The sequence below is a fragment of the Bos indicus genome, chromosome 6 (genome assembly GCF_029378745.1).
Source record: "Bos indicus isolate NIAB-ARS_2022 breed Sahiwal x Tharparkar chromosome 6, NIAB-ARS_B.indTharparkar_mat_pri_1.0, whole genome shotgun sequence".
NCBI lineage: Eukaryota > Metazoa > Chordata > Mammalia > Artiodactyla > Bovidae > Bos > Bos indicus.
In genome coordinates, this window is record NC_091765.1 from 85,935,346 (window position 1) to 85,959,619 (window position 24,274).

A 24,274-nucleotide genomic window follows, 5' to 3' on the forward strand; every position below is an offset into this window, starting at 1 on the left:
GGAATTAGTCACATTTAGTGAATCTGACCAGAAACTTGTATATTTCCTATTTAACTAAAAAGGTTATTAGTTTGGGGGACAAAAGAGCACTTCAGGTAAAAATGTTCAACATTTGGTGGAATGGTGAACAAGGGAAACAAGATATTGTAAATGCATCCATAGAGACTCACGTGTCATTCATCAACAAAAGACAATGGATTCTGAATGAGCAGGGCAGACCAAGTCACTCTGATCTTCTGAGATTGTGCCTCACTGGTCTTTTGAGAAATGGACCTAAGTGTATGAGAATATAGTCTACCCAATTGTCTACGGCACTCAATGATCAGGGTGTTGAGGCACTGCTAAACAAACAAACAAAACAAACATCGTAGTACCTCGGAGAAAAATACTTTATTAATTGTTTCTATCCTCTTCCTCTTTACCCAGTGTGTAATGATAGTCTCTAAATTGCATAATCGTAGATCGAAACTAAATATACAAATTAAATAACTGATCTGTGCACACAGCATTTCTGAAGAATGATCTGTCTATAGATGCAATTTTGAGTACTTTAGACTTCCTTACTATTCAGTCCTTTCTTGTGGACAACTCTTCTTCTTCCTTGTCCCTACATCATGAGCATGAGTCTCTCTCCTCTATCCTTCTACATAGACAATTATAGTACTAAGAAAAAGATGAGTCAAATCATTATCACCCTTGAACATTTTGTTGCTTGGTCTGATTTCGGCTTGGGCTTCCCTCATGTGGTAAAGAATCTGCCTGATATTTCAGGAAATGCAGATTTGATCCTTCTATCAGGAAGATCCCCTGGAGAAGGAAGTGGCAACTCACTGCAGTATTCTTTCCTGGGAAATCCCATGGACAGAGATGCCTGGTGGCCTACGCTCCACGGGGTCGCAAAGATTCAGACACAACTTAGTGACTAAATGACAGCAAATGGTTTTGGCTTAAGCGATGATTCATGAGGGGGAGAAAAAGAGACCTAAATGCCAAAGTACAATATAGCACATTTTATTTCCTATTAGTGGGTGGTTCAAATGGTGGCCAATGAAATCTGATTGAAAAAGATGCCAATTTATGGTTTGAACTGTAAATGTTTACTTTCCACAATATTTGAAAAAAAATAGCATATGGTTTAGCTCATTAATGAGTTCATTAACTTGAAACTTTTTATAAAAAAATCAACAGGGCACCAAATATTAGTAATTTTAAGATGTAATCTCAATAGATTGTAAAGGAAATGAACTAAAAAGAAAATAACAGGAATAAAGAGTGTAGGATTAATTTATATGAAGCCATTTAGCTCTTACTATGCCAGAAAAAGTTCACCTTCAAGGATTCCTTTCATAGATGAACTGTTTGAATAATGGTAGCTTCCAAAAATTGTCTTTAGAATGCTCCCAAATATCATTTGTTATTGTTGTTTGTTGCTAAGTCATGCCCAACTCTTTGTGATGGACTGTAGCCCACCAGGCTCCATGGACTGTAGCCTGCCAGGTTCCTCTCTCCGTGGGATTTCCCAGGCAAGAATATTGGAGTGGGTTGCCATTTCCTTCTCCAGGAGATCTTCCAGACCCAGGGATTGAATCTGCATCTCCTTCATTGACAGGTGGATTTTTTTTTTAATCACTGAGCCACCAGGGAAGCCCCCTTAACACCATATACAAAAATAAATTAAAAATGGATTGAAGACCTAAATGTAAGGCTGGATACTTTAAAACTCTTAAAGGAAAACATAATTAAAACACTCTCAGACATAAATCGGAGAAGGCAATGGCACCCCACTCCAGTACTCTTGCCTGGAAAATCCCTTGGATGGAGGAGCCTGGTGGGATCCAGTCCATGGGGTCACTAAGAGTCAGGCACAACTGAGCGACTTCACTTTCACTTTCCACTTTCAGGCATTGGAGAAGGAAATGGCAACCCACTCCAGTATTCTTGCCTGGAGAATCCCAGGGACAGAGGAGCCTAGTGGGCTGCCGTCTATGGGGTCGCACAGAGTTGGACACGACTGAAGCGACTTAGCAGCAGCAGACATAAATTGCAGCAAGATCATTTTTGATACACCTCCTTGACTAGTGGAAATAAAAACAAAAATTAACAAATGGTTAGGTTATTGTTTTTGTTTTTGTTTTTGTTTTTGAGCTGCATGAGTTTTTTGCATATTTTGGAGATTAATCCCTTGTTGGTTGTTTCTTTTGTAAATACTGTATTTTCTCTCACTGTGAAGGCTATCTTTTCATTTTGTTTATATTTTCCTTTGCTGTGCAAATGCTTTTCAGTTTAATTAGGTTCCATTTGTTTATTTTTGTTTTTATTTTCATTATCCTAGGAGATGACTCAGAAAAGATCCTGCTAAAATTTATGTCTGAGAGTATTCTGCCTATTTACCTTAAAGAGTTTTATAGTATCCAGCCTCACCTTTAGATCTTTGATCCATTTTGAGTTTATGTTTTTGTGTGGTGTTAAGAAGTATTCTAATTTCTTTGTTTACATGTAGTTTTTCAGTTTTCCCAGAACCATTTATTGAAAAGACTATCTTTTCTCCATAGTATACTCTTGCTTCCTTTGTCATAGATTAGGTGACCATAGGTGTGTTGATGTGTCTCTGGGCTTTCTATCCTATTCCATTGATTTATATTTCTGCAGTATATACATTTGTCCAATATATCCAGAGAAAATTATAATCTGAACAGATACATGCAGCTAATGTTCATTGCAGCACTATGTTTACAATAGCCAGGACATAAAAGCAACCTACATGTCCATCAACAGAAGAATGGATAAAGAAGATATAACACATATATACAATGGACAACTATTCCACTGAGCTATGTAGCACATATATGTGTGCATGCTAAGTTGCTTTAGTCGTGTCCAACTCTGTGATTCTACTGTGTGTAGCCTGCCAGGCTCTTCTGTCCATGGGATTCTCCAGGCAAGAATAATGGAATGGATTGCCATGCCCTCCTCCAGGGGATCTTCCTGACCAGGGATCAAACCCACAGCTTTTATGTCTCCTGCATTGGCAGGCAGGTTCTTTACCACTAGCACCACCTGGGGAGGACTAGTGGTCTAATACAATGGACTATTCCTACTGTAGTACATATATACAACAACCTACAGGTCCATCAACTGAGAAATGGATAAAGAAGGTGCAGTACATATACACAATGGACTATGGGCTAACCATTAAAAACAATGAAATAATTCAATTTACAGCAACATGGATAGACCTAGAGATTGACATACTGAGTTAAGTAAGTCAGACAAAGACAGACACCATATGTTATCACTTATATATGGAATCTAAACAACAACAACAAAAACAGTAAAAATGAGCTTATTTACAAAACAGAAACAGGAACACAGATGTAGAAAGCAAACTTATGGTTACTAAGGGGAAAAGGGGGAGCGAGGGATAAATTGAGTTATTGGGATTGATATATGCACAGTATTATATATTTATATATATAAATATATATTATATAGAAGAGTGATACCTAATAAAGATCTACCATATAGCACAGGGAATTCAACTCAATACTCTGTAATGATCTATAGGGAAGAAGAATCTAAAAAAAAGAGTGAATATATGTATAATTGATTCACTGTGCTATATACCCAAAACATTGTAAATCAACTGCACTCCAATAAAAATTAAAAATAAAACAAAACAAAGGTTGACTTAATGTATTGCTGCTTGTGAATATATCAAAAAAAAGCAGAAACGAACACATATGTTATCAGTGACTATATTTCCTTTCCTAAGCTTATACTTCAACAAAGAAATGTAAAGTAGATTTGGTCCTAAACAATTTGAGCTTGGTGTACAGTTCTTTTCTATAATAGCGACAAGAGAAAGGAAAAGCAAGCTTTTGCTAAAAGAAACATATTTTTCATGTCTATGAAGGTCTGCATAATACATTTGTTTACTTCCTAGTAGGAACCCTATATTCTCATGCAATGTTTGTAATTTTGGCACATTAGAATCCCCCAAGCTTTGCAGGGCTTTCCTCCTAGGACCTGTAACATATAGCTTTGAGGTAGTTTTAATATTTATAATCTAAAAAAAAAGATCGGTAGTCAGTATACTTATTAAAATTTTATTTTCCTCAATTCTTTTAAGAAATGAAGCAGGAATATAAAGGAAAATTGACTTTAGAGAGTTCTGTAGTCAGGACAGTTGGTTGATTATGAGTGCAAGTAAATTAACTGGATAAAAAGCAAGAGAGAGCCTCATCTCTCTGATACCTTTCTATATATCTAACACTGGGTAAAGTGGAAAGCTATCATAAAAAGATCTGAAGGAATACACATTTTTAAATTGAAGTATGGTTGATTAAAAATATTGTGTTAGTTTCATGTGTACAACAAAGTGATTCAGTCATATATGTTTTTGAGAAATACAAGATATTGATTCTTTTTAAAAAAGTTATTTGCTTACATTATTTTTAGCCATCTTGGGTCTTTGTTGGGGCCACTCTTTGTTGTGGTGCATGGGCTTCTCACCACAGTGGCTTCTCTTGTTGCAGAGCACAGGCCCTGGGTGTGTGTGCTTCAGCAGTTGCAGAATGCAGGCTCAAGAGTTGCAGCATATAGGCTCTAGAGTGCGGGCTCAGTAATTGTGGATCATGAGCTTAGTGGCTCCATTACACATGTAATCTTTCAGAACCAGGGATGCAACTCATGTCCCCTGCATTGGCAAGGAGATTCTTAACCACTGAACCACTAGGGAAGTTAAAAAATTATTGATTTTTATTGTTATATTAAACTCTCCTTTCTGAAATTGTGTACTAAAGTGAGAAGGTATTTTGCTTAGAGCAAAATACTTCTAAATTCAGTTCAGTTCAGTCTCTCAGCCATGTCCGACTCTTTGTGACTTCATGGACTGCAGCATGCCAGGCTTCCCTGTCCTTCACCTTCTCCCAGAGTTTGCTCAAACTCATGGCCATCAGGGCAGTGATGCCATCCAACCATCTCATCCTTTGTCGTCACCTTCTCCTCTCATCTTCAATCTTTCCCATCATCAGGGTCCTTTCCAATGAGTTAGATCTTTGCATCAGGTGGCCAGAGTATTGGAGTTTCAGCTACAGGATCAGTCCTTCCAATGAATATTCAGGACTGATCCCCTTTAGGATGGACTGGTTGGATCTCCTTGCAGTCCAAGGGACTCCCAAGAGTCTTCTCCAACACCACAGTTCAAAAGCATCAATTCTTTGGTGCTCAGCTTTCTTTATAGTCCAACTCTCACATCCATACATGACTACTGGAAAAACCATAGCTGTGACTAGATGGACCTTTGTTGGCAAAGTTATGTCTCTGCTTTTTAATATACTGTCTAGTTTGGTCATAGCATTTCTTCCAAGGAGCAAGTGTCTTTTAGTTTCATGGCTGCAGTCACCATCTGTAATGATTTTGGAGCCCAAAAGAGTAAAGTCACTGTTTCCATTATTTCCCCATCTATTTGCTATGAAGTGATGGGACCAGATGCCATGATCTTAGTTTTCTGAATGTTGAGCTTTAAGCCAACTTTTTCGCTCTCCTCTTTCACTTTCATCGAGAGGTTCTTTAGTTCTCCTTCACTATCTGCCTTAAAGGTGGTGTTATCTGTGTATCTGAGGTTATTGATATTTCTCCCGGCAATCTTGATTCCAGCTTGTGCTTCATTCAGCCCGGCATTTCTCATGAGGTATTCTGTATATAATTAAATAAGCAGGGTGACAATATACAGCCTTGGTGTATTCCTTTCCCGATTTGAAACAAGTCTATTGTTCCATGTCCAGTTCTTATTGGACTGCTGCAAGGTCAGGGGCACTAAGTGCATCAGTGCGTGCAAGGGACCTTTTGTAGGAGGTTGCCATTATCTTCATTACCTCCACCCTAGTTTGGTCTCAGGTCAAAATACTTCTCAACATATTCACAAAATAAATACGTTTGAAATAGCAAAACACTGTTTTACAAAATATGTTTAAATATTAAAATAAGCAAAATATTTAAACATTAACTTGTATAGAAAGTTTATGTGTGCATATGTATTCTAATGTTCTTAAATTCTTTATCTGTGTAGTTTGTTTTTGCTTGACTTTAAAAAGAAATTCCAATAGCATTAATTTCCACTCGGATATAGCCTCCACTCAGTTGCAGACCTTTCAAAATAAGAAGTGACTTTGTATAACTTAAAACTGTCCAACAGCTGCTCCAGATATCCCCTTGTCAAGTGATCTGTCGATCATTGGGCTTACACAGGTGAATCAATAACCAATCAGCTAGTACAAATAAATGAAAAGATCTTACCAGATTTGGGATAGGTGGCGATCAGAAGGTCATCTGGTCGATTTTCAAATGACTCCACCTGGGCTCCTCAACAATGCTCCAAAAAAGAGGGATGCCCTGAACATCCACCAACTCTCTCCTGAATATATCCAGCTTGCTGTCCATTTTTGAAAGACTAGATTTTAAGCAAAGAGGAGCAGGTCTTTGTTTTAACCACATCAATCAAATTAAGAAACAAGTTAATATTGTATTAAATAAAGTGATATTTCAGTACTCTAGATCAAGTAGCCTAGTCACAAGACTCTGCATTATGAATCAGTGGCATAAGAAGGTATTATAAAAACTAAAGAGGTATCACACAATTCATTTACATGTTTATGTTAAATAATAAAGCTGCTGCTACTGCTGCTAAGTCGCTTCAGTCGTGTCCGACTCTGTGCGACCCCATAGACAGCAGCCCATCAGGCTCCCCTGTCCCTGGGATTTTCCAGGCAAGAACACTGGAGTGGGTTGCCATTTCCTTCTCCAATGCATGAAAGTGAAAAAGTGAAAGTGAAATTGCTCAGTCGTGTCTGACTCTTAGCGACCCCATGGACTGCAGCCTACCAGGCTCCTCCATCCATGGGATTTTCCAGGCAAGAGTGCTGGAGTGGGGTGCCATTATAATAAAGCTACTGAAATTTAAAGTCAGGAGAACGTGTCTTAACCACAGTGCTCCACCAATGCATTGCATGGTCAAGTAATTTACAATGGAAGAGCCAAGAATATACAGTAGGGAAAGGAGAATCTTTTTATGAAATAATGTTGGGAAAACTGAACAACTACAGGCAAAAGAATGAAATGGTACCATTATCTTACACCATACACAAAACTTAACTCAAGATGGATTGAAGACTCTAATGTAAGACCTAAAACCATAAACCTCATAGAAGAAAACATAGACTGGAAGCTCTTGAAATGATTTTCTGGATTTGAAACCAGAAATAAAGGTAACAGAAGAAGAAAAAAAAAAAAAGTGGGACTCCATCTGAAACTGAAAAGCTTCTGCACAGCAAAGGAAGCCAGTAACAAAATTAATATGCAACCTGGAAAATAATTGCAAATTATTTATCTAATAAGTGACTAATATCCAAAATACATAGAACTCATACAACTCAATAGCAAAAAAAGACAATATGATTTAAAAGTGAGCAGGGTATCTAAAGAAATATTTTTCTAAAGATATTACATACATACCAACAGTTACATGAAAAGATGCTCAAAATCACTGTCAGGGAAATGCAAATCAAAACCACAATGAGATATAACCTCATACTTGTCAGGAAGATTGTGATCAAAGAAACAACAGAGTGTTGGGGAAAATGTGGAGAAAAAGGAACATTTGTGCACCTTAGTGGAAATGTAAATTGGTGCAATAATATGGAAAGCAGTATGGAAAGTCATCAAAAAAAAAAATTGAACTACCATATGACTCCAATTCTGAGTATTCTAATCAAAGAAAATGAAAACAGTAATTTAAAAAGATATATACAGCCCCATGTTCACTGCAGAATTATTTACAACAGCCAAGACATGGAAATAACCTAAGTGTCCATCAGGGATAAATGAAAAAAAAAAAACATGATATTTGTATGTATATCTATTTATCTAATGGAATATTATTTAACTATTAAAAAGGTTGAAATCTTTTCTTCAGCAATAACATGAATGGAACTTGAGGGCATTATGCTAAGTGAAACAAGTCAGACAAAGACAAGTACCACATGATCTTACATGTGTAATCCAAAAATGATAGTATTTTTTTTTTAATGAGCTCATAGATAGAACAGATTGGTCATTGTCAAAGGTGGAAGGGATTGGGCAAAATTGAGTTAGGAGATAGATGGGCCCCTGGGCTGGACAGCTGGTGTTTATCAAGTGAAGTAAAATTGAAGCTTTGTTTTCACCCAGACACTAAGGGACAAGGTGCCCATTCCTGAGGTCAAGGTAGACTTCCCTGTCTGCACATGCATAGGAAGGAAGGCTTCTTGGACATCAAAAAGGGAGGAGATCCCATCCCATAATAAGTGTGGACATGCACCCATCGGCCTCTGTGGTGGGATCCATCTTAGCAAAAAGGCACACACATCTTTGGGAGGGTCTAAGGACCAGTCAGGTGTGAAAAAAGTAACAAAACTATTGGCCAAATGAAAACAAAGACTAGAAGTTCTGTCCTATATCAACAATTTAAATCACCATTTTACTGTGCTCTTCATTCAGGATGCCTGCACTCCTCTAGGGGGTGTGTATCCTGCTTCTGACAGAAATAAACTTTCTCTGTGTGCTCTTCCATACATTATACTGTGTCTCTAATAGTAAACTTTGTACCTGTTTTGCAGTTTTTGCCTCCTTGAAACATTTTTTGCTTTCAAATGGGGTAAGTATCAGGGAACTTTGCCTCTAGCCTCTAATTCCTGGTGGGCTGCCAGCTAGATTCAATCCCTGGACAGGGAAATAAGATCCTGCTTCAAGACTACTGTCCCTCTGAAAACAAAACAGGTGAGTGAGGGTCAAATGGTACAAATTTCTAGTTGTAACATGAATAAGTGATGGAGATATAATTTACAACGTAGAAACTATAGTTGAAGGGGCTTGCCATGTGGCTCAGTGGTAAAGAATCTGCCTGCCAGTACAAGGAAATGCAGGAGACACAGGTTCAATCCCTGGGTCTGGAAGATCCCCTGGAGGAGGAAATGGCAACCCACCCCAGTATTCTTGCCTGGAAATCCCATGGACAGAAGATCCTGTTGGGCTACGGTCCATGGGGATCACAAAGAGTTGGACATGCCTGAGCACACATGCACAAACTATAGTTAATAATACTACATTGCATACTTGAAAGTTGTTAAGAGAGTAGATCCTAAAAGTTCTCATCACAAGAAAAAATATTTGGTAACTATACATGGTGATGAATGTTAACTGGATTTATTGTGTAGATTATTTTGCAATACATGCAAATATTGAATCATTATGTTGTATACCTGAAACTGGGGCCTCCCAGGTGGCACTAGTGGTAAAGAATCCACTTGCCAATGCAGGAGATATAAGAGATGCAGGTTCGATCCCTGGGTCGAAAAGATCCCCTAGAGGAGGTCATGGCAACCAACTCTAGTATTCTTGCCTGGAGAATCCCATGGACAGAGGAACCCAGTGGGATACAATCCACAGGAGAGGAACCCAGTGGGATACAGTCCACAGGGTTGCAAAGAGTTAGACACTCTTGAAGCAACTTAGCAGGCATGCATGCATACCTGAAACTACTATAATGTTATATGTCAATTATATCTCAATAAAAAAGAAAACAGTATCATCTAATTCCTCAAATTAAACAAATTTACTTTGATTTGTGAAAGATTGTGGTTCAAACTATTTAACAAATATTTTCTAGTTAAAATCCAATTTATTTTACAGCACAAGAATTTCATAAAGAGATGCCATTTTATCTTAAGTAACTTAGCCTCAGAACACACAGGAAACTGACACATTTGTGTGGCAGTGCTCAGACACTTTTATTTTCCCCAAATCCCTCATCCTTTCCTCCTGCTCAAAATAAGATCTTGGGATGGGAGGAATAGTCAGATAGAAAAAATATTTTTTTTAATATGTAATAAATTAAATCCATGATCTGATTCCTTTTCCTATATACTAACTTCTCAAAATAGCTAATGTTTGCTCCACTACCTAATATTTCTCATACCTTATAGCCTCTATTTTCACATTTCTATTATACTGTGCCTCAGGTTTCCAGTTGCCCTAATTTGTTTCTTCCAGTTACCCACAGCTTCCCTTCCACAAGAAATAGTTTATAGGCTGGTACTAAAACGCAGGCTCTTTACTCCAAGTTTCTAAATTATTTTTTGTTTTTCTCTTATGTATTAAAAACTATTAAAATGAGAAATGTTTCAGGGTATTGCTATGAAATATGTAATTAACACTTTTTACATCAATATGTAAAGGCTGAGCGAGACATTGACTTGCTTTTCAATCCTCCACCTGCCCCATTAAATTGCCTTGTTTTGCAATTCATCCTATGAGTTTCAGGCTCTTTGTGCTCTGTAATATAATCACATATGAAACATATCTATGCTAGTAGAGGATTTCTAGAGGAGATAATATGATCTTCCTGGGGAAGTTTCTGGAAATGCCATCAATTTGTATTCAGTCCATTAATGTTTACCAGATTCTTACTATCTGTGAGTCACTTAATATGAAAAGACTTATTCTCAACCATGCAGCTTTTGCAAAGGTCAGTCTTTTCAGCAGATGAAATAGTAAGAGCCTTCCCAGCCATATTACCCACTGTGTCAAAATATGTCAGAGAAAAACCAAAAAAATGCACAGCAAGTCCTTGACTAGCTACCAGGATTTTTATTTTATATTTTCTAGAACCATATATTGTTATTATTGTTACTTTTTTTGTCACCAAGCTCATACATACTGACATAAAGGACAATGTTGTGAAAGTAAAATAAATTTTAAAATTCTTATTGAATATTAATATTTAATATCCAGCAGACACTGTCAACTGCAAACTGGCACTGGCAAGAATGCCCAAATAGCAATCAGTGCTCATAAATGGTCCTCAATATCAGATGCACATCAGAACCAATTGGCAAAAATGCCCAAATTACACCTCATGCCCCAAACAGCTCTCAACATCAGATACACATCAGAATTAACTAGCAAGAATGCCCAAATATCATTAACAAATGGTCCTCAGTGGCAGAGAGACATCAGAACCAATTAGCAAGAATGCCCACTGGCACTCACAAATAGGAAGGTCGCCGATGTGCACATTGGTGGACTTATCCAGTATTGGAGTTCATCAGCTTGTCGCAAATATGTTTCCACTACACCCAGAAAAAGCTTAAGTTGCCAGCAAGTGCCAAGCAGGGGAGAAATAGGGAAGACCCTCAAAACAAATGGTTTTGGCAGCTGCTAGGAACATCTACCTGGACAAGGTAGTGGCACCCCACTCCAGTACTCTTGCCTGGAAAATCCCATGGATGGAGGAGCCTGGTAGGCTGCAGTCCATGGGGTCGCTAAGAGTCAGACATGACTGAACGACTTCACTTTCACTTTTCACTTCCATGCACTGAAGAAGGAAATGGCAACCCACTCCAGTGTTTTTGCCTGGAGAATCCCAGGGACTGGGGAGCCTGGTGGGCTGCCGTCTATGGGGTCGCACAAAGTCGGACACGACTGAAGTGCCTTAGCAGCAGGAACATCTCCCAAATCCCCTACTTAGGGCTAGCTAGCCACGAGCAGCAGGTTAATACACTGTCACAACCACAGCTCCCCCTTGAAAACCACAAGACAGCCAGGTGCCAGGAAAGCACAGGAGACAGCCCCTCATTGGGCACCAAAATCTGTTACCAAAAACGGTGTGGGGTGTGTTCCAGTTGCTTACTGCTGTAAAGTCAATAAACAGGCCAGGTTGATGAAAGCAAAGTTTACTTTATTTCAGATGCTGGTAAGTGCGAGGGAGGTGGTGGACATCTATCAGAATTCCAACTCTCCCCAGCAAGCAGAGGGTGAGAGCTTTTCTAGACAGAAGAGGGGAGGCTACATGTAGAAATACAGTCAACTCTGATGGTCATTTTTAAATTGATCATCGGTGATCTGCCCAGCATCATCATGATTATTTTAGGTACAGTTGATCTTCAGTTCCAAGGTCCATTTGCTCCCATTTATCTGAGGGCCAATTCCCAGCACTGTGGCAGCTTATGTCCTGGGTACAGTCTGGTCATCATGTAGTTCTCCACCTGTTGCTTTAGTATCTATAAGACAGCTCACAGGATATGGCCCAAAATATTGTCTATATCTCTTAAGAAAGAGCTAACAGTCCTTGACTATGTTTAATACTGTGCTAAGTTGCTTCAGTTGTCTCCAACTCTGTGCAACACTATGGACTATAGCCCTCTAGCCTCTTCTGTCCATGGGGTTTCCCAGGCAAGAACACTGGAGAGAGTTGCCATGTCCTCCTCCAGGGGATCTTTCTGACCCAGGAATAGAACATACCTTTCCCATGTCTTCTGCATTAGCAGGTGGATTCTTTAGCACTGAATTACCTTGAAAGTGTTTAATGGCTACACTATTATTATTTAGTCTCCTTTGACTGTTTTTCTTTTTTTCCCCACATTTCTCATTTTTCTTATCAAACTTTCTTTTTGACGAAATTTTTCCATAGACAAAAGGCAGGAAGAGGACATGGTGTGGGGGCAAGGATCATGGGGTCCTGCTCTGTTTCAGTAATGTCTGTATGCCTGGAATGTAGAAAGTGAGGAGTGTATGAATACTTCCCCAAATTAGGGTGAGTTCAGTTCAGTCACTAAGTCATGTCCGACTCCGCGACCCCATGAATTGCAGCACACCAGGCCTCCCTGTCCATCACCAACTCCCAGAGTTCACTCAAACTCAGGTGCATCAAGTCAGTGGTGCCATCTAGCCATCTCATCCTCTGTCATTCTTTTCACCTCCTGCCCCCAATCTCTCCCAGCATCAGGGTCCTTTCCAATGAGTCAACTCTTCGCATGAGGTGGCCAAAGTATTGGAGTTTCAGCCTCAGCCCCAGTCCTTCCAATGAACACCTAGGACTGGTCTCCTTTAGAATGAACTGGTTGGATCTCCTTGCAGTCCAAGGGACTCTCAAGAGTCTTCTCCAACACCACAGTTCAAAAGCATCAATTCTTCGGTGCTCAGCCTTCTTCACAGTCCAACTTTCACATCCATACATGACCATCGAAAAAACCATAGCCTTGACTAGACGGACCTTTGTTGGCAAAGTAATATCTCTGTTTTTTAATATGCTATCTAGGTTGGTCATAACTTTCCTTCCAAGGAGTAAGCGTCTTTTAATTTCATGGCTGCAATCACTATCTGCAGTGATTTTGGAGCCCCCAAAAATAAAGTCTGACACTGTTTCCACTGTTTCCCCATCTATTTGCCATGAAGTGATGGGGCCGGATGCCATGATCTTCGTTTTCTGAATGTCTAGCTTTAAGCCAACTTTTTCACTCTCCTCTTTCACCTTCATCAAGAGGCTTTTGAGTTCCTCTTCACTTTCTGCCATAAGGGTGGTGTCATCTGCATATCTGAGGTTACTGATATTTCTCCTGGCAATCTTGATTCCAGCTTGTGCTTCTTCCAGCCCAGCATTTCTCATGATGTACTCTGCATATAAATTAAATAAACAGGGTGACAATATATAGCCTTGATGTGCTCCTTTTCCTATTTGGAATCAGTCTGTTGTTCCATGTCCAGTTCTAACTGTTGCTTCCAGATCTGCATATAGGTTTCTCAAGAGGCAGGTCAGGTGGTCTGGTATTCACATCTCTTTCAGAATTTTCCACAGTTTATTGTGATCCACACAGTCAAAGGTTTTGGCATAGTCAATAAAGCAGAGATAGATATTTCTCTGGAACTCTCTTGCTTTTTTGATGATCCATCTGATGTTGGCAATTTGATCTCTGGTTCCTCTGCCTTTTCTAAAACCAGCTTGAACATATGGAAGTTCACGGTTCACGTATTGCTGAAGCAGAAGCTACAAATTTCAGGTCATTTCTGGGTGATTAATGTGTCCAGGATATACCAGGTTTCTGGTTAGAATTTACCAGAAATAGGGATGTCCACTAACCTGCCACAGTGCCTAGTTTTAAAAGCAGTTTTGTCCTCATGTAAGAGCTTCGTGATAAAACTGATTCTGCGATGTTTCTGAACATTATTGAAAAAGGATTATATAATTGCAATAGATATTAGTTATCTTTTTTTAACCAAGAATTTGAGGATTTATAAAGACCACAAAGTTGCAATACCAGTAGATAATGATAAGTTAATTTTTGTGTTTGGCATATCTCAAAAGCAAATTTATGACTGTGTTGTCCTATGATATAATTGTACTGTGAAAGTGAAGTCACAGTCGAGTCCAACTGTTTGCGACCCCATGGACTGTAGCCTACCAAGCTCCTCCGTTCATGGGATTCTCCAAGCAAGAACACTGGAGTGGGTTGCCATTTTCTTCTCCAGGGGATCTTCCCGACCCAAGGATCGAACCCAGGGATCGAACCCAGGTCTCCCACATTGGAGGCAGACGCTTTAACCTCTGAGCCACCAGGGAAGCCCCATAGTACTGCAGTATTTCCTGTTGGCCTTGGCTAAGTTTCATGAATTCCTAACTGTGAAAAAAAAAAAGCATAAGAAATGTAAAGTTTAAAATGTGCACAGTTAGAGGTTGTTTCTCTCCCTTCCTTCCAAAATAACACATTTTGATATAGTTACCTAGTAGCATTTTCTGGACATTACTGAATATCAAGGGCTTCTCAGGTGACTCAGTGGTAAACAATCTGCCTGCCAATGCAGGAGACACAGGAGACGTGTTAATTTCTGTATCAAGAAGATACCCTGAGGGAGGAAATGGCAATTCACTCCAATATTCTTGCCTGATAATCCCATGGACAGAGGAGCCTGGTAGCCTACAGTCCATGGGGTCACAAAGAGTCAGACATGATTGAGCACATACACACACACTGAACATCAAATACTATTTCCAGGCACTGGTGATAGAGGAAGGGCTAGCCAGGGAGGTGCAGTGCATTCACAACACCTTTAGCTCTTTCTGAGCATCAAGACTATCTTTCAGTCTCTCTAGCCAGTTAGATAGAGAGCAAGGACCTGAGTTCTAGTTGATGGGCTGTGGGTGATGTAAAACCATGCCTCTACCCTCCAGTCTTCTGTTCTACTGCCTTGGAGCCCTGGGAGCATACGTGTTCAAACACTCAGGTACAAGATTGAGATATCTTCCTCAGACAGTGACAGTGAAAAATAAGTATTTATTGTGTTAAACCATAGATATTTTGGTATTTGATTTTTTTTTTTTTTTTTTGCTGCAGTATAGCCAAGCATACCACAGATAGTATAGACCAATTTCTCATCTCTGTTTATTCTCGGTTTTCAAAAATACCCAAAATATTTCTACCTATTTAGAACAGAAGTATTGTTTTTCTTTGAAATCCCATGGTTGGCTCCCTTATGTTATTTTGCACATTTTTTCTATGATTTTAACAACCACCTGTAAGCCGATGCCTCTAGAAGATAATATTTACCATTATTTTTTTAGGTTTCTGTTCTGAGCTCCTGGCCTAGGTATCCAACTGCTACCACCTGTCTTCCCCCAGCATTTCTTAGCCAAGTCGAAATTCAATAACAGCAAATTTAACTCAATAACCTCACTCTCCAGCAAACCAGTTCTTATCCTGCTGCTGCTGCTGCTGCTAAGTCACTTCAGTCATGTCCGACTCTGTGCGACCCCATAGATGGCAGCCTACCAGGCTCCCCCATCTCTGGGATTCTCCAGGCAAGAACACTGGAGTGGGTTGCCATTTCCTTCTCCAATGCATGAAAATGAAAAGCGAAAGTGAAGTCGCTCAGTCGTGTCCGACTCTTAGCGACCCCATGGACTGCAGCCTGCCAGGCTCCTCCGTCCATGGGAGTTTCCAGGCAAGAGTACTGGAGTGGGGTGCCATTGCCTTCTCTGAGTTCTTATCCTAGAATCCCTATATACCTCATATTTTGATAACACCACGTTCACCTCACCACCTAAGTCTGAAATCTGGGTGCCATGTTAGATTTGACCTTCTCCTTGACTCTTCCAAGGGAAAAGGCAATGGCACCCCACTCCAGTACTGTTGCCCAGAAAATCCCATGCATGGAGGAGCCTGGTAGGCTGCAGTCCATGGGGTCGATAAGAGTCAGACACGACTGAGCAACTTCACTTTCACTTTCCACTTTCATGCATTGGAGAAGGAAATGGCAACCCACTCCAGTGTTCTTGCCTGGAGAATCCCAGGGATGGGGGAGCCTGGTGGGCTGCAGTCCATGGGGTTGCACAGAGTCGGACACGACTGAAGTGAGGTAGCAGCAGCAGCAGACTCTTCCAAAACCATTTGGCTCACAGATCTTTTTATCTTTCTTTTTTTTTTCATATTTAATTTAATTTTATTTTATTTTACTTTACAATACTGTATTGGTTTTGCCATACATCAACATGATCTTTCAAATATTCCCAGTAAAGGGGCTTCCCCCGTGGCTCACTGGTAAAAAGTCTGCCTGCCAATGCAGGAGACATGAGTTTGATCCCTGGCTGGGGAAGATTCCCCGGAGGAGTAAATGGCAACCCATGACAGTATTTTTGCCTGGAAAATTCCATGAACAGAAGAGCCTTATGTCTTACTGAGTCAACGGGCTTGCAAAAGAGTTGGAATAACTGAGCAACCAAACAACAACAAATACCTGAGAAAAGCACCTTCTCTTCATGAACTAACTCAGCTGTTAAGACTGTAAAGTCTCTAATTCAAATTTATATGCCAGGTCTGTTGTTTATTATCAGGAGGACTCTGGACAAATCACAAATTTAAGTTCAATTCATCAATTTAAAACAGCAGTGGTAACTTATTTACTTTATAAAGCTATTGTGATGGAAAAATAAGATGACAGATATAACATGAATGCTCATAAAACATGGTATATATTTGATAAATGGTAGCCATTTTTAGGGCTTCCCTGGTAGCTTGAATGGTGAACAATCTCCTGCAAGGCAGGATACCCAGTTCAATTCCTGGGTCAGGAAGGATAGGCTACCCACTCCAGTATTCTTGGGCAGGAGACCTGGCTTCGATCCCTGGGTTGGGAAGATCTCGTGGAGGAAGGCATGGCAACCTACTTCAGTATTCTTGCCTGGAGAATTCTTGGATAGTGTAGCCTAGTGGGGTGCAGTCCATGGGGGTTGCAAAGAGTTGGACAAGGACTGAACACAGCACAGCCATTGTTAATACTGTCATTATTATTATCTCCCTTCTCCTGAGTCTTACTTTTTGGCCCTTATCATCATCCATAATGTACTAAGGCAATAGTCTTAAAATTAGTCTCCTTATCTCTAAATTCAGTTCCTCCCTTTCACCTGCTAACCATCATGATCTCTATAACACCTAATCAAAACCCCATGTTGAAAGGAGAAAGTTTAGAGAATTTAGCAATGGTTTTTACACTTAAACTTCTCTGACCCTCCCTATTAAAAAAAAAAAAAAGATCCATATCCTTCTATCTAGCTGCTGCATTTGTATGATTCTGTCTTTGAGCTGATACTCTTCTCTTAAAATCACTGCAGACAGTGATTGCAGCCATTAAATTAAAAGAAGATTATTCCTTGGAAGGAAAGTTATGACCAACCTAGATAGCATATTCAAAAGCAGAGACATTGCTTTGCCAACAAAGGTCCATCTCATCAAGGCTATGGTTTTTCCAGTAGTCGTGTATGGATATGAGAGTTGGACTATAAAGAAAGCTGAGCACAGAAAAATTGATGCTTTGGAACTGTGGTGTTGGAGAAAACTCTCGATAGTCCCTTGGACTGAAAGGAGATCCAACCAGTCCATCCTAAAGAAGATTAGTCCTGGGTGTTCATTGGAAGGACTGATGTTGAAGCTGAAACTCCAATACTTTGGCCACCTGATGCCAAGAGCTGACTCATTGGAATAGACCCTGATGCTGGGAAAGATTGAGGGCAGGAGGAGAAGGGGACAACAGAGGATAAGATGGTTGGATGGCATCACCTACTCAATGGACATGAATTTGGGTGAACTCTGGGAGTTGGTGATGGACAGGGAGGCCCGGCGTGCTATAGTTCATGGGGTTGCAGAGTTGGACAGGACTGAGTGACTGAACTAAACTGATCCCGACAACTCTTATTTTTTTCTTAAATACTTGTACAAGTTTCACATCCTCTGAAAAGCTCTCTTGGTGACCTAAAGACAAAATTAGTCACTTTTTCTTCTCCATTTCCATATATTGAATATACTGATATTATTTTATATATTTTAATATTTTGTTATTGTCTGTTTACAGGGTCTACTTCCCTAATCTGGAAAAGGAAATGGCAACCCACTCCAGTATCCTTGCCCAGAGAATCCCATGGATGGAGAAGCCTAGTGGGCTACAGTCCATGGGGTCACAAAGAGTCAGACACAACTGAGTGACTTCACTTTCACTTTCACTTCCCTAATCAGAACTTAGGTTCTTGTCCCTAGATTGGAATATATATTTGACTTTGTAATTCCAAGGCCTTTGCTGTAATGAGATGAATAAATGTAATTGCATTTGTCGTGATTGTGCTCTATCACTCATTTGGGCCTGACTCTTTGTGATACCATGGACTGTAGCCCACCAGGCTCTGTAGCCCCCAGGCTCCTTGTCCATGGAGTTTTCCAAGCAAGAATACTGGAGCAAGTTGCCATTTCCCACTCCAGGGCATCTGCTTGATCCAGGGATCTTCTCCTGTACCTCTTGCATTGGCAGGGGGATTCTCTACTACTTGAGATATCTACTTGAGACATCTGGGAAGTCCTAATAAATGTATCCTGAAATGAAATGAAACTACTCCAATATTCTAGGTGTAATAATCAAGAATTTAATTATTTTATCTTACAGCTATAATTTTGATCATCAAGTTAGTACTTTGGGATATACTGGGAAGTGGCAGTAGGTCATAGACCCAATCAACAAGGAGTTTGCATTCTAATTAATTTTTCAAAATACATGCACATTCATACACATATGCATATAAACACACAACTCTGCTTTCAGTGCATGTATTATGTTATTTAATCATTTTTTAAAATCTTCTAATTTAAGTTCTATTACCCCTATTTTACCCAGGGGAAAATCCACATAGAGAAAGCTTCAGTAACTTGTCCAAGTAACATCACAGTATGTGGCAGGACTGGGTTTGAACCCACATAGTCTGATGACAGAGCCAGCAATCTTAATTACTATTCTATACTACCTTTTAAATATAAACACTGAAGAAATAAATGTTAATACAGTGACATAAGAGAAGTGCGAAATTGCGGTAAGGTGGTTGGTAGACCTATACTACAAGTTGTAGATTTTGACCATGAGGCTTAGCTAATTAGAGATACAAGAAATATTTAAAGTAGAAAAAATAGAAAATCAGCATTATTTTTTGTTCAATATCACACACAATAAAGTGCTTCATAAACACATGGAAAAGATTACTAAAGAACATAGGGAATGACTTTTAGAACAACTGAATTACACTAATGATTTCTTTTAATAATGTTTGTTTTCATTCAATATTCATATATATTTAACTGCTTATGTAAAATTTCATTTGGAACCATTTCTTAAGGGAGATATTATGCATTTTTCACCTTGTTTCATGTATGAGAATTGTACAATGAAATGTTTTAATTTAATTTATACACAAGTTTTGGTAACTTTTGGAATATTTGTGTTTTTGCCAATATCTGGTTATTATGGATCATACATAGAAGGTAAACTAATAATATCAGTGTCTTTTAATATTTCCTGAATTGAATTTAAATTTTGCATGTGTCCAATGTTCTAAAGTAGCATTATGACTCCTAAAAATACTGAAAGTATTCATCGAAGAAAGGTAATCAAATTTAACTTACCTTTAAACTCCTGAAAGCTGTAAATGAGTATCCTGAAGTTACAAGTCAGAGCCACAAAATCATTAAAAGAATGATACTTTTGAGTGGTGTATAATTTACTCTGTTTAAAAGAAATTGAGTTGGTGAAAGCTCACAAAATGTTGAAAAAAAAATGGCTGTTTTCCCTAGACATCTTTTGTTTACTTCTTTGAAAAATGTCCCTTGAAATGTAACTATCTCTGGAGGTTAATTATATGACCTAGAAATAATATAGTATCCTTCGCATTGATAAAAGCCAATGTTAGACCACATTAACCTGAACAAAACAATTCACTCTCAAGCCCATTACAGAATTAAAATAATGAAATATTGTACCAAAGGATATGATGTACCAAAAGATATTAAGGATATGCCTTAATCATAGAAAAATGAATATTAAACATGATAAATGAATACATTGTTCTTTTAAAAGTGATACTTTGATATTTAGCTGAACTTGACCTTAAAATGACACATTTTATTAGCTCTTTTATAAATAGATGAAAGCTAAAATACTTTAATGTTAGGAAAACTATTTGTGGGGCTCTTCAAAGCACAGCCTTGGGAAGCTGAAGAAAGGCATTTAGCACACTTCTTCCATGAACCAGCTGTATGACCCTGAGCTGCTTACCTCATATTTAGTTTTCATATGATCATTGGTAGCTTATCTCTGCAATAAATAATTCCATTATATGACTTTCCACTGTTTTTTGCTCTTTGTTTGCTGTATACCTAGAAATGAGGCTGTGTTCCTTTCCCACACTCTGTCTTATAAATAACCTTAGTCTATATTACAATTGGGTTTCCTTGGTGGCTCAGGTGGTAAAGAATCTGCCCACACATTCTGGATCAAGAAGATTATCTGGAGAAGGAAATGGCTACCCACTTCAGTATTCTTGCCTGGAGAATTCCATGGACAGAGGAGCCTGGAGGGCTACAGTCCATGGGGTTGCAAAGCGTCAGACATGACTGAGCATCTTTCACTCACTTATACTACAAGTATTGAATTTAATTAGCTAAAACAACATGGAACAACATCACAGCATGGCTATGAATAAGATTAATATTTATTGAACATTTACAGGCATTGTAATTTCTGTAACATACATTTGCACTTGAACTTGATAATAATAGCTTTGAAATTCATATAATCATAACAAATTTCTAGAGTTTATGCAGCTTGCCCAACTACACAAAATTTTAAATGTTGAAATCAAGTTTCAAATGTTGGGAAATAACACACTATTGATGGAAGCATTTACCTTTGTACTGGAAAGGCCACTGTTATAAAAATTTTTTAATTTACCACCTATGTAGCTTTGGGAAAGTAAATTTGTTTTTGTTTTTTTGAGCATAAAAAGTCTTCATTTTAATAGATAGTATCCAATTCATAAAACCATTGTCATTGTGTCATTTTCATTGTCATAATGTCATAAATGAAATAATTTAACATGTATAAAGATGAAGCATGCTGTCTGGCACATAAAAATTACTCAAAATAGTTAACTATTACCAGGATTATTATCATATTGCTGCCACTCACACCATCATAATCTCAAAGTTCATGCTCTTTATTAACATCAACACTGCCTCAAATCAGCAGAAAAATACATACTCCTTACCCTAAAGAACAATTCACGCTGCTGTTAGTTCCACACAAAAAGAGATAGTAGATCTAAGTTTTACATTTGACCTCTGCTTCATAGTCAGTCTTGAACAAGTTATTAACCCTATAAGTGCTTGGCAACTTTAGCTTTTGACTGGAGATAATTTAACTTCATCTTATACAGATGTTCTAAAGTTAAATAATATGTTATATTTTATATCTTTTTTATATCTTCTTTTATATATACAGTAATTAACTGTATATAGTCAGGAAGTGCCATTTGCCATTAGCCACTTTTTTATTTTCAGGGACTTTTAACATAAGAATTTTATGGTAAAGAGTTAACAATACTCTTCATCTGGGATCCCTGGGGCCTAATAAAATCCAGGAAACAGCTTTCCAGTGCCATAGCAATGAAGGAATTAATGAGTTCATCATCTCAGCTCTTGAAAGCATAAACAACTCCACATTATAAGGTCTTGCTGGCCAGCCTAAACAAAATATATATTAGAAATAAGATAACAAGCATGAACTTTCACTAAAAATATAACTGCGTATAGGTGCATTTGTATATGTGTGTTTTTTTAAAAGCTTTATTTTGTTTTGTTCTTTAATGACTTGGTTTTCCTTTCACCCTCATGCTGTGTGATTTTACCTGAAGTTTTAAATAGGGAATTGAGAAATAGACAATATCCTGCATTTTCAAGGCCAAAGTGATCCAAGTTTGGCTGAATGAGACCCAGAGAAAATTTAGCTGGGCAATGGCAGGTCACTCATTGCCAAACCTTTCCCAAAGAATAAGTTTCTCTTCTCTCAGAAAGGTTAATGTTATCTTTTTCCTCTCTAAAATCTCTCAGGATGTAGTGATATTACATGAATTGAGATGAGATATGTACTCTATAAAGCTTAATAAAGAAGTCCTTAAATTCTTCAAAGAAGTTGATGACTACCTGTTTTAACTCACTTAAGTATCTTAGATTGTAACATTTTTAGATTCTTCCTGGCTACCAGTCCTTCGTTGCCTGGCTATGGGTCCATGAGAGTATTGAAACAGAGCAGGACCCTATGGTCCTTGTTCCTCCACGTCCTCTATCTGCCTTTTGTCTGTGGAAGACTTTAGCCAAAGAACAAGTTTAATCAGAGAAGTGAGAAAATGTAGAAACTACATTAAATGTAGAAACTGAGGAAAATAATCCAATCAGACTAAATAATAATAGTTTAGACATTAAGCATAGCCAAGAACTTTTAATTACTCCTCAATAACTATAGATAATATTCTGAACCATATCCTGTAAGCTGTTTTGCAGACACAGAAGCCCCTATCACATGGAGGAAGATGATTATATAATGACCAAACTGAAACCATGACATAAGCTGATCCACTTAACATAATTCTGAGAACTTGCTTCATAGAAATGGGAACAAACTCTGAAACTAAAGGTTAACTATACTTAAAATAACCAAGATGAAGCTGATCAGACTGCTACATTAATTATCAAGATGACTGTAAGAGCTGACTGTGTTGTTCTGTTCCCTCCTCCATCTGTACAAACCTGAAGTGAAGTCGCTCAGTTGTGTCTGACTCTTTGTGACCCCATGGACTGTAGCCTACCAGGCTCCTCTGTCCATAGGATTTTCCAGGCAAGAGTACACTGGAATGGGTTGCCATTTAAACTCCCCTTTAAAACCTCCTGCCCCCTGAGTAGCAACCAGGAGTTGATTCTCAGACAGAGGTCCACCTTCTCCCCCTGTTGCTGGCCTCCAGACTAAAGCAACATTTTCTGCCCTACACTTGTCTCTGGAGTATTGCCTTTAAAGAAACAAGAAGTAGTCCCCTGGTTTGGTAACAGTATTCTAAACAATTTTAAAGGCTTTTGAAAACTACTTTCTATCACCTTTTGAAATCACTTTCAAAGTCTCTTTCATGACTATTTGCATCATGTTTCAGACCACAGAGGAAGTTGCTTTAGATGCCATGAATAAAGTTATGAATTTGCTAACATTCCAAGAAGAACAAAGAATCAAATTGATATTGAAGAATATTCTCTTAATGTTCTGGGGCATCATGAAATACTAAGTGAGTCATATGACCCAAAATGAACTGGCTTTTTTTTTTCAATCACGTGAAAACTTCCTTAGTATATCTGGAAATCTAGATAACATATGACAGTATACAGCTTCAACAATATTAACCTCATTTTAAGTTGGGTATGTGATAATATTAAAGTCCTTTATAGTTTTGTGCACATTGATAGCTAATAAATCTATATGTCATTAAAAATAACACAGTTTTGAAACATTTTCAGAACATTGGCCTATAAATTTAAAATATATAAACTTTCCTGTATCTGAGAGAAATGCTTAAATTAGAGAAACAGTAATAGTGAAACATTTATCCATTGGGAGGAAAAAAAAAAAAAAAAAAACTATTGACTGGTCACAGGCATTAACCTAAATAGATGAACCTGACTTAATAGAATTTTATTTAATTTAAAATATATTAAACAGAAATACAGATCACTGAAACAGTATAGAAAGCTCAGAGATAAACCTAGACACCTATGGTCACCTAATCTATGACTAAGGAGGCAAGAATATACAATGGAGAAAAGACAGATACTTCAATAAGTGGTGCTGAAAAAACTGGAAGGCTCTATGTAAACAAATGAATTAGAACATGCTCTAACACCAAACACAAAAATAAACTCAAAATGGATAAATACTGGACCCTATAAAACTCAATAAGAGAATATAGGAAGAACATTCTTCAACATAAATTGCTGCAGGATTTTTTTTTGACCCATCTCTTAAAATAAAGAAAATAAAAATAAACAAATAGGACCTAATT

General features: G+C 38.2%; 1 protein-coding gene across 1 annotated transcript in view; it reads right to left on the reverse strand.

The window, feature by feature from the left end:
- Positions 1-20,126, reverse strand: part of LOC109560054 (sulfotransferase 1 family member D1-like) — a 39,731-nt gene extending 19,605 nt beyond the window's left edge. The window contains 3 exon segments of the mRNA XM_070790975.1: positions 6,298-6,360; positions 6,363-6,451; positions 19,803-20,126. Of these exon segments, the coding sequence (XP_070647076.1) occupies positions 6,298-6,360; positions 6,363-6,441 (142 nt within the window). The 5' untranslated portion in view covers positions 6,442-6,451; positions 19,803-20,126.
- Positions 20,127-24,274: the final 4,148 nt, after the last annotated feature.